This window comes from Oncorhynchus mykiss, chromosome 7, assembly GCF_013265735.2.
Source record: "Oncorhynchus mykiss isolate Arlee chromosome 7, USDA_OmykA_1.1, whole genome shotgun sequence".
Taxonomy (NCBI): domain Eukaryota; kingdom Metazoa; phylum Chordata; class Actinopteri; order Salmoniformes; family Salmonidae; genus Oncorhynchus; species Oncorhynchus mykiss.
The window spans coordinates 48,228,472-48,245,308 of NC_048571.1; the positions used below are offsets into that span (position 1 = coordinate 48,228,472).

A 16,837-nucleotide genomic window follows, 5' to 3' on the forward strand; every position below is an offset into this window, starting at 1 on the left:
AAAACACTTGTCTGGAAAGTCACTGGGTACAGGGGTTTACACAAAACTAAAATTAGATTCCATTAGGATGCAACTCTCCCTTTGAAGATCCCACTAGTTGACCCACTGTATCAAGTGGCCAGAAAACAACCAATAGTCCAACTTACCATGTTTGGGCAAAGAATGTCTGAACGTTCATCTCCTTCTACATATCTTCATACATCCCACACCAAATCTGATATTTTCACCACTGAAAATTCATATTGCTGTGAGGCCAGCACACAGAGCTAGGGTTGTTCTAACAATACCATCTACCTTCAGCTGTACACACATCTAATGAGCGTTCAATAAAGACAAAATATTTGTCAAGGAATATTAAGTTGAACAATTCAAGATCAATGCAACATCTTTCCCCAGGGGCACCGGTTGTGCCTGACAAGTATACTAGTACCAATTGCTTTTGTATGACTTGATATGTAAAAATTTGGACATCGATATTAGTCATAGCTTTGTTAAAGCAGATATTTTCTGCCACGTCGTTGTTTCTCATTACCAAAGTATGAGAAATGTCTGTATATTAAAAACGGAAATACCTGTGAGTGCCATCAGTAGAAAATGCTACTGCCATGTCCAATTACACAATTGCTCGTTGAGCCAAAGGCACACATCATTCACCTCCAGCCCTAACTACTCAACCTGTTCTTACCTGTACAACAATTATCACTTGCATTCTTTTAAAATCACCAATATGTTCATATACACAGATTTCAAACAAGACCCTTTTAGACAAACGGGCCACAATAGGAATTTCAATGCGACTGATTTGCTCACAAAAACACTTGGCAAACTATCAAAATGTATGTGCGCAAATAATATATTGGAGATCTTAATGTATATAGACATGCAAGCAGGTCATGAGTTAATAACATATGGCATCACTCCCCATACATCTGAAGAACAGGCAGCTGTAATTACATGGCTAAGCAGATTCCTGAAGTCATGAACTACCAATGCAAACACACACATTTAAAATACTTGCATTCCAAACTATACATAACCTAATTACTTCCCTCAAAATTAGAAACCTGGCTAAAGCTTTGAAACAAAGCTGAGTTCATAGCAAAAAATACTAAATTGTCCCTAAAAGTCTCAGTAATTTCATATCAGTAAAACAGAAGTGTGGTAGAACTTAGGTAATAATGGTCTGCCACCCTGCTCTTTATGTTTAGTTGATGACGACTCTGGTGTTCCACTCTTCTTCTAGTCATCTAATACTTCTGTGCTGAAGACTTCTGGGCAGTGTCTTCAGCAGGTCTTGTCTCAGTAGAAGAAACAATAGATTTCCTGTTCCAGCTGTCCGAGTCAGTCCGCTTCAGACTTTCACTTCCTCTCGTGGCGTGTAGATCTGTGTCACATGCTGTCCGAGAGAAACTGGCCAGGACATCCTAAGTAATCCGAGACCCCTCATATAATCAATCAAGGCTTCCAAAAAATCTGTCTTAACACCTTTTATTTTATCGCCAGTGCCCCAGAGGGAGTTTGGATGCATGACATTCAATAAAGAAACAGCACACCATTCACAATGCTAATCGTGAATACTTCTTTGGTTGCACCGAATACTTATAGCTCAATTCATCAACAGTGTGAGCTGTATTTCTGTATAGTTCCCTGTATAAATCCAGGATTAAAAACTTTAAAAAACGCTGAGACCTACCTGCTCGAGAGGGACTGCCTCTAGATGAACAGCAGTTTGGAGGAGCACGTGGAGATTCTCACACGCACCACATGAGTGCCAACACACATTCGCACAGCATACAGTAACCTTTGATTCAATTATCATAAATAATCCCCAATCATTGCTTTGTTCATGGTTACCGTTTTTTTTTTTTTTTTTACACAGCTTTAGAAATAAATCCTAAAATAGTCACGTTTGTATCCTTTCATAGAAATGTGTACTTACCCACTCAGTAACTCTGTATACCTGACTAAGTAACCATGAAACACACTTTCAAACTCCAAATACATTTGGGGACCCATTCTCATTAGTGCTTTCCCCAAAGATCTGGGCCATTAATGTGTGTCAATCTCATTCCAAAGAGGCCCAAGTGTCTGCGGGTTTTCGCTCCTCCCTTGTACTTGATTGATGAACTAAAGCTAGGCCCTCCATGAAATAAACGTGACACCACTGATCGAAGGCATTACGTTGCCATAACAGCAACCACATTTATCATTGGGAAAATAATGTGGTTTTGTTTAAGAACTCGTAATAGAGCGATGCAAATACATTCAGATGGCTCACTTGACAACCCCTATAGTGAGAGACGACAAATTGTTTAAAAGTGGATTATTAAGACCTTCAAAGAGATACATACACGTTTTGTTTAACACTGTTGGTGGTGCTATGGGTGTAGTCTTTTCTGGCGTTACTGCATTGTAATTATGGTCGCTGGACCAGGACGACATGGTGGGTGGTGGTGGCTGCTGCTCTGCATTCTGCTCTTCATCACCATCCTTCTTGTCATCCTCACTGTCAGACGACGACTCCTCTGTGGACCTCTTGCTGGTCTTCCTTCCGGTGGTGGAACTCTTCTGCATGAAGAGACATTCAGTCAAAAATCAGTAACAGGGCACAGGAAAGGTTCCATAGCAAAACTTGATTTGTGTAATGCAGGATGTATACTGAACAAAAATATCTAAACTGTTGGTCCAATCAGCTGAAACAAAAGATCCTAGAAATGTCCCATACGCAAAAAAAAAAAATCTCAAATTGTAGACAAATTTGTTTACATCCCTATTAGTGAACATTTCTCATTTGCCAAGATATTCCATCCACCTGACGGGTGTGGTATATCAGCATGATTGTTACATAGGTGCACCTTGTACTGGGGGACAAAAAAGGCCACGCTAAAATGTGCAGTTCTGTCACACAACACAATGCCACAGATGTCTCAAGTTGAGGGAGCGTGCAATTGGCATGCTGACTGCAGGAATGTCCACCAGAGCTGTTGGCAGAGAATTTAAATGCAATTTCTCTACCATAAGCCGCCTCCAACGTTATTGTTTTTAGACTTTGGTAGTACATCCAACCGGCCTCACAACAGTAGACCACGTGTAACCATGCCAGCGCAGGACCTCCACATCCGGCTTCTTCACCTGAGGGATGGTCAGAGACTAGCAAGCCGGGGAGCTGATGAAACTATAGGTTTGCACAAACAACGAATTTCTGCAAAAACTGTCAGAAATCATCTCAGGGAAGCGCATCTGTGTGCTCGTCGTCCTCATCAAGGTTTTGATCTGAATTCCAAGTGCAAATGCTCACCGGTGCGCTGGAGTAGTGTGCTCTTCAAGGACGAATCCCAGTTTCAACTTCACCGAGATGATGGAAGACTCCGTAAAGAGTGCCCCATGGTGGCGGTGGGTTTATGTTATGGGCAGGCATAAGCTACAGACAACGAACAAACAACATTTTATCGATGGCAATTTGAAAGCAGAGATACCGTGACGAGATCCTGAGACCATTTTCGTGCCATTCCTCTGCTGCCATCACCTCACGCTTCAGCATGATAATGCACGGCCCCCAAGGATCTGTACACAATTCCTGGAAGTTCAATGTCCCAGTTCTTCCATGGCCTGCATACTCACCAGACATGGAGCATGTTTGCGACGCTCTGGATTGACATGTACGACAGCGTGTTCAAGTTGCCGCCAATTACCAGCAACTTCGCACAGCCATTGAAGAGTGGGAAAACATTCCACAGAACACAATCAGCAGCCTGATCAACTCCATGCAAAGGAGATGTGTCAGGCTGCATGATAAAAATGGTGGTCACACCAGATACTGACAGGTTCTGATCCACGGCCCTTTTTCTTAAGGCACAGTGCACAACAGAAAGTATTCTGACTCCTAGACCTTTCCACATTGTTACATTACAGCCTTATTCTAAACTGGATTAACTAAATGTTTCCTCAACACACACACACACACACTACCCCATAATGACAAAGCAAAAACATGTTTAGAAATGTTTGCAAATTTATAAAAAGTTAAATCAAATACCTTAATTACATAAGTATTCAGGCCCTTTGCTATGAGACTCACAATTGAGCTCAGGTGCATCCTGTTTCCATTGATTACCCTTGAGATGTTTCTACAACTTGGAGTCCACCTGCTGTAAATTCAAATGATTGGACATCATTTGGAAAGGCACACACCTGTCTAAATAAAGGTCCCACAGTTGACAGTGCATGTCAGAGCAAAAACCAAGCCATTAGGTCGAATGAACTGTCCGTAAAGCTCTGAGACAGGATTGTGTCGATGCACAGATCTAAGGAAGGGTACCAAAAGATTTCTGCAGCATCGAAGGTCCCTAAGAACACCGCGGCCTCTATCATTTGGAACCACCAAGACCCTTCCTAGAGCTGGCCGCCCAGCCAAATGGAGCAATCGGGGGAGAAGGGTCTTGGTCAGGGCCTTTATGGTTGAGTGGCAAGATTAAAGGCCTGTTTTTCAGCAGCAGGGACTGGGAGACTAGTCAGGACCGAGGCAAAGATTAACGGAGCAGGAGCGGCTTCGGGACACATCTGAATGTCCTTGAGTGGCCCAGCACGAACCCAGACTTGAACCCGATCGAGCATCTCTGGAGAGACCTGAAAATAGCTGTGCAGCGACACTCCCCATCCAACCTGACAGAGCTAGAGAGGATCTGCAGAGAATGGGAAAAACTCCCCAAATACAGGTGTACCAAGCTTGTAACGTCATACCAAAGACACAAGGTTGTAATCGCTGCCAACGGTTCTTCAACAAAGTACTGAGTAAAGGGTCTGAATACCGATGTAAATGTGATCAGTTTATTTGTAATACATTTGCTAAAATTTCTAAAAACCTGCTTCGTCATTGTGGGGGTATTGTGTGTAAATCGAGGAGGGGGAAAAATATTTTATCAATTTTAGAATAAGACTAAAGTAACAAAATGTGGAAAAAGTCAAGGGGTCTGAATACTTTCCAAATGCACTGTGTGACCAACCAATGCATTTCCGTATTCCCAGGTGATGTGTAATCCATAGATTTGGGCCTAATGAGTTTATATGATTTGAGCGATTTCCTTATATGAACTGTAACTAAGCTGCCACCACCATACTTCACAGTATAGATTGTGTTAGACAGGTGATGAGCTGTGCCTGCTCCTCTCCAGATATAGCCCTTTGCATTCAGAGTAAAATGTGTCTCATCACACCAGACTCGTTTGCCTTAAATTACAAGTCTTTCTCATGCCTTTCTGCAAACTCCAGGCATGCAGTCATGTGCCTATTTCTCAGGAGTGGCTTCTGTCTGGCCACTAACCTATAGAGCCCAGATTACAGCACTTCACCAGAGACTGTTGTCCTTCTGCCAGGTTATCCCCTCTCTATTTCTGTCAGAGTGTTCATTGGGTTCTTGGTCACCTCCCTGACCAAGGTCCTTATTGCCCGGTTGCACATTTTGGTCGGACGGCGAACTCTAGGCAGAGTCTGGGTAGTTCCAGATTTGGAGACCACTACTCTTGGAAACGTTCAACAATCTAGAAATCGTTTTATACCCTTCCCCAGATACTATATGCCTTATCACAATTCTAACTTGAAGATCTTCGGAGAGCTCCTTGGACTTCATGGTATGGCTTCTGCTCTGACATGCACTGTCAACTGTGGGATCTTATATAGACAGGTGTGTTTCTTTCTAAATCATGTCCAAAGAATTTAATTGGCCACAGGTGGACTCCAATCAAGTTGATCAAAGGAAATTGGATGCACCTGTGCTAGAGGTCGTCACGGATCCACCTCTACCCAAATACCTGAGGGGGTCCGGAGCCAGAATTCTAAATAAATGTCACAAGTCAGTGTAACTTTAACTGGCTTGTCAGGAGGGACCCATACATACCCAAACGTGACCAATGCAGTAGAGAGCGATATTGTATAATTTATGCTGCGGGTCTTGCTTTTCACAAGAGTGGAGAGTGTAGCTTGTTGTTGGCCAATCATAAGTCATGAAAATAGGCTAGTCAGAGCCTCCCTGTGTGGCAAAAGTTATGAGATACCTAAAAATCAATGGAAGATGGAATTAAAAGTTGAAGGATAGGCTACAACAACCAAGAGCCAACATGTAGGCTGCTACTTAAATATTCTGAATGGAGTAGCTTCTCACAGTTTGATGCAGTCAAGACAGGTACTACGTAATCATATTGAATGAAATAACCTAGATATGGCAGCTATTAGTCTACTATAGCTCAAGTCGGCTTGGTGGTTGCCATTTCTCCCTCCTCCCTGCACTCAGTGTCCCTTGCTCACTCTCACAGTAGCCTACACACACACAGCAAGGCCCGTGCTCGTGTCACCACTTCCTACCTCAAGCTTAATCAGCTCCGGCTAATAAAGTAGCTTAAAATTTGACTTTTCTGTTGCTTCCCTCACTTGGAGCAGACCCGACCAGGTCTATACATTTTTTTAGAACGCATATCGGGTAGGGATGGGAAAGCCCCCGGGCCATTTTGGAAGGGGTGCAACTTTTTGGACCAGTGTAGGTTTTTAACTGAGCTAAATTTTGATGGTGATAGCAAAGGGGTGTGAATACTTAGATAGCTCCATTTAATTTTCAATAAATTAGCCAAAATTTCTAAAAACATGTTTTCAACTTGTAAATATGGGGTATTGCGTGTAGATGGGCTGGATGTTTTTTTTAATATTTGTTTTTATTTTTTGTGTTTTTTAATTCAGGCTGCAACAGAATGTAGAATAAGTCAAAAGGCATGAAAACTTTCTGACGGCACCATTTCTCCTGGGGCAATGTCACCCCATCCCTCCTCGGCAAGATGTTCCTCATAACAGAATTCTGTTTTGTAGTTCCTGCTGATGCAATCAATTGCCAACCTTCCCATGAATGTTAACAATGACCCAGGAAAAAATAATCTAGCAAGTAAACAGACATTTGTCATTTCACTATAATTACTCAGATATTTCAGAAGAAAAAAAATCTAGCCTGGCCTTGTTAGTCATTGGTAATGAGTCACAATTTCACAGAAAGAAATATAGAATTTCATATAAGAAATTGGTGTACATTTTTGGGGCAGATTTAGAAAACTTATTTCAAAAACATTGGAATACATATTGGGCTTAATTTATGCTCCACTCATTGTATTAATAACCAGTGCACTGGTTCCAATAAGATCAGTGAAAAGTTATAAACATCGTTGTCATCTTATGAACCCTTTGTTTACCTTGGTCGTTGCCCTGGCACCAGGTGTTTTTTTCTGTCCCTTAGCCTTGTCTTGATCTTTCTGCTTGGGTTCAGAAATTGACTTGGCTGCCATGGCTGCGGCGGCGTGTCTCAGGATGCACTCGCTGCCGCAGTAGACAGAGTCCTTCAGGGCGGTCTTCTCACAGCCTGGCCCGATGCATTTGGGCAGCTTAGACTCCTCTGCCGCCTGATGAAATTCAAACAGGTCACAAAGGTGCACAGTGCAACACAGACGGATTCTTGTACAGGCAAAAGTGTCAGGGATTACAATATACAAATTGTCATATGGAGTAGGGATGGTCATTTCAAAGAAAGTATGTTCGTATACTCAATTATTTAAGAAGCTGATGGAAATACAGTTTGCGGTACACCATTGGTTGTTCCAATTACTGGTTATGATACACAACCGAAAATGAATTTTTCTCACTACACTTGACATTCTCTATATCTGTGCATATACATTGAGTGCTTGTACTCAATTATTAATAATCAAATACAGACCTTGAATCGAGTACTCACGCCCATCCCTAATATGGTGCTCTCAGACATCTTTAAGTAAGTCATTATTGGCATGACATTATAAGCCTGAATAGATCATTTGTTGATTTCATCCACCGGGGCTGTGAGAAAAGTAACAGAAACCTACCGCCTGAAAGATCTTGATCTTCTTTTTCCCACTGGGGTTGGTGGTCTTCTCTATCCTCCCTTTGATCCCCAAGTCGTCACCCCTTTCTTCCATCCCAGCTGAGGGAGCCGCCACAGAGGGGCTCTGCTCGGCCTTGAGGGCCCCGGGGGCAGCTGCTTTGGGTTTGCCATTGGGCTTGGCCGTCTGACTCTTCTTGGTGGTGCAGTTGGGGCAGACGTAGTCCTCCCCGTTCCTCTCCATCAGACGTCCACGAGCCTCAGTGATGCCCACACAGTCTCCATGGAACCACTCCTCACAGCGGTCGCAGCAGATCATGAACCTGGGTGCACACAGAACACTTAGCAGAGCACAGAGACAGATATGAAAAAATAGCTAGTCCAAAAGTGGGTTAACAATGTGGAACAAAGTCGCTGCTAAAGCCTAGAATACAAGTCAAGCACATCACTCCGGCCAACTAATCACTAACCACTCATCCCCTTGTAGGTGGGCAACGGAGGTAATCCATGAAGGATCAGATAGAGCAATTGTAAGAACTAGAGGCATTGGATTTCCAATTGAAAGACATCCAAATGCATACCTTTTGTTGTGTTTCTGTCGACAGATGCAGTACAGTGCATTAGGGTCGTATCCTTCATCGTCGCCGGAGTCACTGGATGACGAGGATGACGATGGGGATTCATCTTCCTCCTGGTCATTGCGGGTCTTTATCCCTCCCCTGGACTTGGTGTCTCTCTTGTTGTGGGTGGTTCCCCTACTAGCTGCCTTAGCAGGACTCCTGGACCTGGAGGCACGCTCGCCACTGGCGTCTATGGGCTTCTCCACGCACCCCTTTTTTTCCTTCTCCTGCTCTTCCTCTTTTTCTTTCTTCACAGAGTCCTGCTCTGGCGGCACTGTGTCATCCTTCTCTTCCTCCTCAGGGCTGGTTGTCTTATTGTCCTGCTGCTCCTTCTCCTCGGGCTGTGGCTCTTTGGGTGCATCTCCATTACCGTTCTCCTCCTCCTGGAGCTCTTTGGATGCATCTCCGCTGCCCTCCTCTTCCTGGAGCTCTTTGGGCGCATCTCCGCTACCCCCCTCTTCCTGAAGCTCTTTGGGTGCATCTCCACTACCCTCCTCTTCCTGGAGCTCTTTGGGTGCATCTCCGCTACCCTCTTCTTCCTGGAGCTCTTTGGGTGCATCTCCGCTACCCTCTTCCTCCTGGAGCTCTTTGGGTGTATCCCCACTACCCTTCTCCTCCTGGAGCTCTTTGAGAGCATCGCCACTAAACTTCTCATTGTCAGAGCTTCCATCATCACTGACAGAGCCAACCCTGCTTCTGCCACGGCCTTTAGCCTTCCGAGTTGTCTTCTTCCTGCTCCTCGTCTTCCTCACTGGAGAATCTGGCTTATCGTCCACAGACTTGGCCTCTGCGTTGCCGTCAAAACTGGCCTCGGAGGCCGTCTCTGCATCTGTAGGGGTCTGTGAGGGAGGATCCCCAGCCTCTATGCTGCCAGGTGCACTCCTCCTCCCTACTGTGCGCGTTCTCTTGGTGGTGAGCAGGAACTCCTCCAGCTTGTCAGTGCGTTTTGCCTGCCTTCCACTGCGACGTACAGGCCCTGCATGGCCATCCTGGCTCTCAGCAGCAGTGTCTCCGGGCATTTCTCTCTTGGCTATGGTGGTCCGTCGGAATCCCCAGGTTTTCTTGAACTCGTTTGTGGTCTTAGCAGATTGCTCTGCGTTCTCTAGCTTTTCCTCCGTATCATTGTTACCATGCTCTTGGTCTTTATCTTCTCCGTCCTCCTTCTCGGCTTTATAGTCCTCAAGAATAGCTGTTGATGTAAATGATACATTAAGGGACAATACATTTAGGTAAAGTAGCAGATTTTGCCAATCAAAAGACTAGAAAGCTAATTAGGTATTCAAAGCGTATAAGGGGATAGTGAAATCCCTTGTGCTGGTCATGATTCTAGCAATCCTGACCCTATACCCTAATTAACAACCTACAAATGATTTGCAGAGGATCCAGCAGTGCAGCACCTTTTAAAGTGAGACAATCATGACGCCCCCCCCCCTCACTGAAAAGGGGAAAAGAAGCTAGTCCAAGGTACCTTGAGAGCTGCTATCCATAGGGTCCTGGCTCTGCTCTGGCTCAGGAGCTAGAGAGAGCTCAGGACTCACATTCTCCTCCATAGATGGAGTCACTCACTACTTTCAAACAGAATATCTACAGTTAAGAGAAGAGCACAAGAGACGAACTGTGAGACAGCTACTCTTCAACTCCATTTAACTGAAGTGCGTGGTTGTTTTGGGGAGGGGGGTTGGATCAGCACTGTCATGAACAACTACTTTCTTTATATCCATAGACAACCCTTTCAAAAAAAAAAATTCCAGATTGGTTTGTGACAGCGAGTGCAGTCCTCTCATACCAATTTTCTTCCTTTCCACAAACAAGCTACAGCAGGCTGGCTGCTGTAGTTATGATAACGCTCCAGTTGTTAGTCTATATCAGGGTGGGCAATACATTTTGGCTCGGGGCCACATCTGGATTTTGACACTTAAGATTTGACATCAGAGAAGGGCAGTTCTTTATAAATGGGTCCATTACAATTTCCACATTTTTTAAAAACCAAATCCCCCGCAGGACACATTTCAAATCGGCTGGTGGGCAGGATATGGCCCGTAGTTCGCCCACCCCAGATGACCAAACCACAGCAGGAGCATTTTCATGTAACAAAGTTGTAATATTCTAAAACCCCTCCACAGAACAATATTTGTAAATGCACAGGTTTTACAAAGCCATATTTTGGGACTTTGCTGCTCATTGATACATCCCAACTCACTAACAAAATAGATCTACTATTGGAAATAATTTTGGAAGCGCAGAAAATCGGAGGAAGTTCACTAATTAGGCAAAATACTCCAATGTCATCAAGCATCTACACTACATCTAGACTACAAATACGGTTTACAAAAGTCAAATGAGTATATGGCATTTGTCCTTTCACAGAATAAAAAAAATGAGCCAACCTGCTGATCTGTAGTGGTGGGACACTGACCGAGGGCTTATCTGATGATTTCAGATTCCGCACACAGCAGGTTCTGATCAGTAATCATCACAGGCCTGGTAGTGGGATCTTGGACCTGTAGATAAGTCAGAATAAAACTGTTAAGTATTTGAGGGTTTGGAAATTGCAACAGTATGCAGCCTTGAAAAGCACAATACATCACAACGCATTGGCACCCAGCCAACTCCTAACTTTGTTCAATGTCTGGGACTTCAGATCATAGGTCACCGATTAAAAATTCAAGAAGCTGCTGAAACAGTATGTCAGTATGACAATTTGCCATTATCAGATTGACTTCCTTTAGTCTCATGATAGTTCACTTCAAATCAGATATATTTAAATAAATGGGTTGCAAAATAATAGTTGCAACTGCAAATTATGTTCAATGTAAGGTAGACAAAGTCAACTTGTCAGAAAAGATTTTGGGAGTACTCAAGAAAGAGGCTAGGTAATCATTATCAGCCCCACCTAACTTCATTCAGAGTAACAAAAAATGTGTCCCAATCCCAACTAACATAAATCCCACATTGTAGTTTACACTATCAAATCACACAAAACACAACAAGTAGACCTACATGTTACAAACCATGCATGCTCTTTCCCCTGAGTAACAGAATGCAGTATGTGACAAATGTTGCCCAAAAATAATATAATTCTGGCCTGCTTAAAAATCAGAGCAGTTGAAAACAGCTAACGGTAGCATTTCAATCATTATTTTGAGCAATAACTCTGCAGCATGATAAACAATTAGCTAAAGTATCAATCCACAGCTCAATAAAACATTCCTAGTAGTGTATCTAAAGTAACTTGTCACTACATTTTTTTTTTACCTATTCAAATAAACAAAGTGGAACATGTTCCCCATGATCAAAGCAGCTTGCTATACATGTACAACTTTCAGAAGAGCAGTCTGGCCTGAATCCCACTGACAACACCACAATCTTGAAAACATGTCTGAGAATAAATAGAACCAACTAGGTTGCAATTGTAGAATTGTGGTAAGAGCATGGATTTGTACAAACATAACCAAAACATGGGTACTATCATTCTACAGCAAGAGTGATTAAAATATATCAATGCAGCATGATAATATCCCAATGAAAAGGGGGGATTGGGGATATACAAATATAGCAAGAAATGGAGACACCATTTATGCAGTTTTTGTTGGGGTTGTTTGGAATACAAGTAGGTCATATTTTTATTTTGTGAATTGGTACATTAAGAAACATTGCACCATAATGTGCACAATGACACAGTGACAGTGAACTAGATTGTAAAATCCTACTGAACGCTTTCCACACCAAATAAACACTTCACACCAAAAACGTCAAGTCAAAATCCACTTGATTACATTAGTACAGCTCTGGGGCTGGCTTTTGATTCAATCGAAGTAGCACAATACAGTTCTTCAGTTTTAAATGTGTACCCTGATCCATGTTTCAATGACAGACAAACACACATGCAGGGAAACATTGACATTTACTTTCACTGAACATTCAATAATTGGTCTGATCTTTTTCATATTCACTGCTCATCTCTGAATAGAAACGGTATCTTTTTCTCCAAAGCAACACATTGATGGTTTGCAAACGCAATGCAAAATGGCCCACCACATTATTACAACTCACCAATAGATGGGGCGCAAACAAAAGGCAGTGGTAACTTCAGGCCTTCTGATCATTCCTACCGTCCATACCATTTGGAAACATCGTTATAAAAAATAAAACAAGATGGAATTTGAAATGTCTAGATTTGAAGAAGCAGTGACTCAACATAAACTATTTAAGAACTACGATGTTGGGGTGAGAGAAAGAGAGGTTCACCACAGATTGTTCCCTGACTATGGTCACCGCACACAGCCACGTGAGAAAGCGGGGAAACACTCCCAGACCCACCCCAGTTGTCGTGTGGGGGAGGGGTGATCAATGCAACATTGTTAACTAGCTAACGTTCGGTGAGTTACAATGTTATTCTAAAGCGTGGGGAATTGTTATTTAAACATACCTAACGTCATTTCATCCCGACTGTGCTAACTAGATGCCGGATAGCTCTTCAGGCCGCACAGAATCCTGACCGTCGTAATGTGGCTGCCACACGGAAGAAACGCCAATACGTCGCAAGGAGTCTGCGTGCACTGAGAACTCCGACACCATAGATTGCGAGCTACTATAGCTAGGTCGCGGTGGGTAAATCAAACGGCATGCTACCATGCTAGCTAACGACGAGACTCGTGTTGGATGGCGCAACTAGTCAGTCACACGGTAAATTAACCTAACGTTAACGTTAGACATTTGCTGGGATTAGCTAACTATCACCACAGTGACCTCAACATTAACTCGTGCCACAACACAACATGCGTTATTAATGCACACACAAACAAGGTATCGTTTAAAGCTAAATCATTTACGAACATATAGTTAACTAATTAGCGTGCTGTATCACCCGTAACTGACGTCACTACAAAACGCGTAACGTACGCGAACAAGCTAGGCCACAACCATGCGCTTCGCCTAGATAGCTGACGCTAGCTTTCAACTAGTTAGCTATCCAATAATTTCAAACAAACATTATTGAAACATGGCTTGCAATTTACAAATAATGCTCACCAAGTATCGTTTTGATAAATAACGTACAATTCGACCCACTTGTAAACCTCGACGTTATGTTCTTGCACGGTCCACGTTCAGACCTCCATTTTCATGTAGTGTTGGTTGACTCGCGCTAGTTCAAGTATGGGTAACTGCAGCCCAATGGCGACCGGGGAGTGGGTGTGTCGAAAAGAATGGGTGTATGTAAAGTGAATCCGCTAATTGGGTATGTTTCTTGCCACTCAAGACCGTTTCGCTTGACTGATTGGGCTTCACTATTAGTTGATAGTAAACTTACCTCTGGTGTTGTGCCTACGGATTTGAAGTGCTTCGTACTGTGTATCATGGTCGTGTCGGCGATGGTAGTTACGTGGCCATTTTCCTCTCAGATTACTTTATTTCAAGATAGCAGCCTACACATTGATACAGACATACAGTCTACCACTCAATGGGGAGGGCATGAACGGCAACAACGATGACAAAGTGCCCTTTAGCTCCCGCTTGACAAGTAATACCAAAATATGTTGACAACTGTCCAGCAATGGCGTGGGAAGTAGCTACCTCTAGGTAGCCAATATCAGCATGACAGTCACAACAAGCACACGCTTGAAGGAGCCGTACACCCATCAATATATTTTCTTCGTTTTATAACTAAAAATGTACAAGTAGTTGTGTCAACTAACCGACTCATCTTCTTTAGAAACATAAGTACAAACAATTTGGAACTCGAAATAAAACGAGGTGACTGGGAAACATCTATTTGAACGGTCATACAACTCGAGAACGGAGTGGAGCAGCGGTCTAAGGCACTGCATTTCATTGCAAGAGGCGTAACTGCAGTCCCTGGTTCGAATCCAGGCGGTATGACATCCGGCCATGATTGAGTCCCATAGGGCGGCGCACAATTGGCTCGGCGTCGTCCGGTTTTGGCAGTCATTGTAAATACGAGTTTGTTCTTAACTGAATCGGGCCTCTTTCTAGAGCTCCGACCTGAAGGTCGCTGACGTAATGATTTGACCTGTATCTTTCCGAGTTGCCAGTTTGTTTTGTACGCAGCAATAGCAACATTTTCCGGGGGAGAGATGGTGGAAGTGGATGATGAGTTCGAATTAAGCAGTGCGTCGAGCAAAGTTGGTTTAGATGAACGTCCTGAATGGATAACAGTATTGTCGAAAACTGGATCAAAAAGGAAGTTGCCTAAAACTTGAATGGAGGATACGTGTATGAATGATACTTGTTTTGTGTTGGGATGCGTTGGTTGAGTAAGCATGCATATGTGGGAGACCCATTTTGAGTTGTCAAATTGTGAAGCTGCCGATGAGCTGGGAAAAGTGTAGTCAAGTTTCGTGCTTTGCATCTAGGAGTAGAGCACTCGTCAAAGGAGTCATCTCAAAGGTGAAGACGGATGTTCAGGTTGAGCAGCCTACCTGAAGAGAATTCCTGGTGTGTTTGTGGCCGGCGTCTGACCCGCAGGGTGAATGGAGAAAAATAAAAGTATGCCTGTCCTGTTTTAAAGAAACTACCTACGCATGTGAAACTTGGTTATGTAAGATACATTTTAAGCGCGTTTGTCCGCAAACCACTGTAAGAAATGTAAAATACGTGTCCATGTTTCAACTGTGCAGACGGTGGGGCTCATGATTCCGAGTGCACTGTAATTCAGCCAGCTGAAACCACCAAACAGCCTACCCGACGGGTCTGCATGGTCCTAAAACACACCGATGCTAAATTGTATTATTCGATGAGGTTTAACGGCTATTGGCATCCAATCCATTTTGCATTACCGCCACCTACTAGACTGGAGTATAACTCCCTTATACTTTGCTTGAAAAAAAATAAACAAATACCCTACCATTTAACACTACACTCACAAAAAAAAAATATATACATAATAATAAATAAACATCACCCTACTCCACTATTTACATCTATTTAGTCCTACCGCAGGCCAACAACTTGAAAGGATGGGACACCACCACTTAACACACCCTGCTACTCTTCTGACAAAGTCTCACACACACAAATACCTCTCTGCAGCTGCCATCACAATCTCATTTTTTTTGTGACTTATGTTCCATCCCAGCAGTACAGTCCAATCTTACTGAAACATATATCACTTGCTGGTTTATCTCTGTACTGGTACAGATCTACTACTCACACCATTCCTCTCAGGATCCCTCCCCCTTGACCCATCTTCCTCTACTTTCTTCACTGCCTCAGCATATGACAACTACTGCACTACTCTAACCCAGGAAACCTCAACCTGCCACTCTCTTACGGGACATTTCTGATCCCCAGCCCCATGAGCACCCCTACAATTAACACATACCACTTCTTTCCCCAATGCTACACATTCTTTTGTCTCATGCCATTCTGCACACTTCTCACACCTAGTAACCTCCCTCTTACACACTGCTGCACAATCTCCATACAATCAGCACGAAACCCTCGAACCCCGGATGCCACATTTTTGTATCACAGTACAATGATAAAACTGGGGAGGGGGAGGACAAAAAATAAATAGAAAGTTGCACCCCTGTTCAAATTACCCTACATCACTACAGTTTACAGCCAATGAACAATAATGGTGACCTCACTTGATAACAATAATACATTCCTCATTGCACTGTAGCCGAGGGATAATCATTTTCTTGTCTAAAAATGTAGGCCTAATAGCCTATTCAAGGAAAGAAGCATAGAAAATGCATGTCCGGTAATGTTGTGGAGAAAAAGTGCATTGGTGTTATCACTTTTGGCCGGTTATGATCACATTATTGCACTGATGCATTGCAAATAGTTGCACAGGACAGACAGAAAGATGAGCACAGTGAAAAAAAATATCCATAGGAATTGGCAACCATTACAAAAATGGAAATCACTTGTAAACCACTTGAGCAAGGAGACAATGACATGTTGTAATAGATGCGCAGACTAAACAGCGTTTGTTGTTTAATTGCTACCTTTAAATATCAGTTATTATATTATTTTTCATTAGGCCTACATGTAGCCTACATTTAAGTATTATTTGCAATTGTCATAATGACAATGAACACTCTCAAAGCACTGAATGGCATAGGTGTGGACAAAGAGGAAGAGAGAAGCCCAACTCGCAGGAAAATCTGTCTCCTTCCAGCAGGTGAAGTTTTTTCCTTGTTTTGCAGAGGAAAGACTTTTTGTATGGAGGTCAATGAGAGTGGTCAACCAAAAATGGGTTATTGATCAAATAGAAGTTTCGTAATACCTTAGTTGTTATTCGTGTACGGATATACTGTCTATCCAGGTAACTTTGAGAAAAAAAACACTTAATATAGGAGTT

At 43.1% G+C, this 16,837-nt stretch overlaps 1 protein-coding gene across 17 annotated transcripts in view; it reads right to left on the minus strand.

Moving 5' to 3' along the window:
• Positions 1-15,184, minus strand: part of LOC110527922 (death-inducer obliterator 1) — a 28,729-nt gene extending 13,545 nt beyond the window's left edge. For 2 of the 17 annotated variants that reach the window (XM_036983405.1, XM_036983396.1), the window contains exons 1-7: positions 13,567-13,706; positions 10,896-11,009; positions 9,977-10,092; positions 8,470-9,697; positions 7,893-8,211; positions 7,227-7,433; positions 2,352-2,568 (exon numbers count right to left, since the gene is read on the minus strand). In XM_036983405.1, coding sequence (XP_036839300.1) covers positions 2,352-2,568; positions 7,227-7,433; positions 7,893-8,211; positions 8,470-9,697; positions 9,977-10,058 — 2,053 coding nt within the window. In that variant the 5' untranslated portion in view covers positions 10,059-10,092; positions 10,896-11,009; positions 13,567-13,706. Of the gene's footprint in view, positions 1-2,351; positions 2,569-7,226; positions 7,434-7,892; positions 8,212-8,469; positions 9,698-9,976; positions 10,093-10,895; positions 11,010-12,561; positions 12,617-12,937; positions 13,364-13,539; positions 13,707-14,948 lie in introns of those variants that run through there. The other 15 variants (XM_036983398.1, XM_036983400.1, XM_036983403.1 and 12 more) reach the window with 15 other exon arrangements.
• Between the last annotated feature and the right edge of the window lie 1,653 nt (positions 15,185-16,837).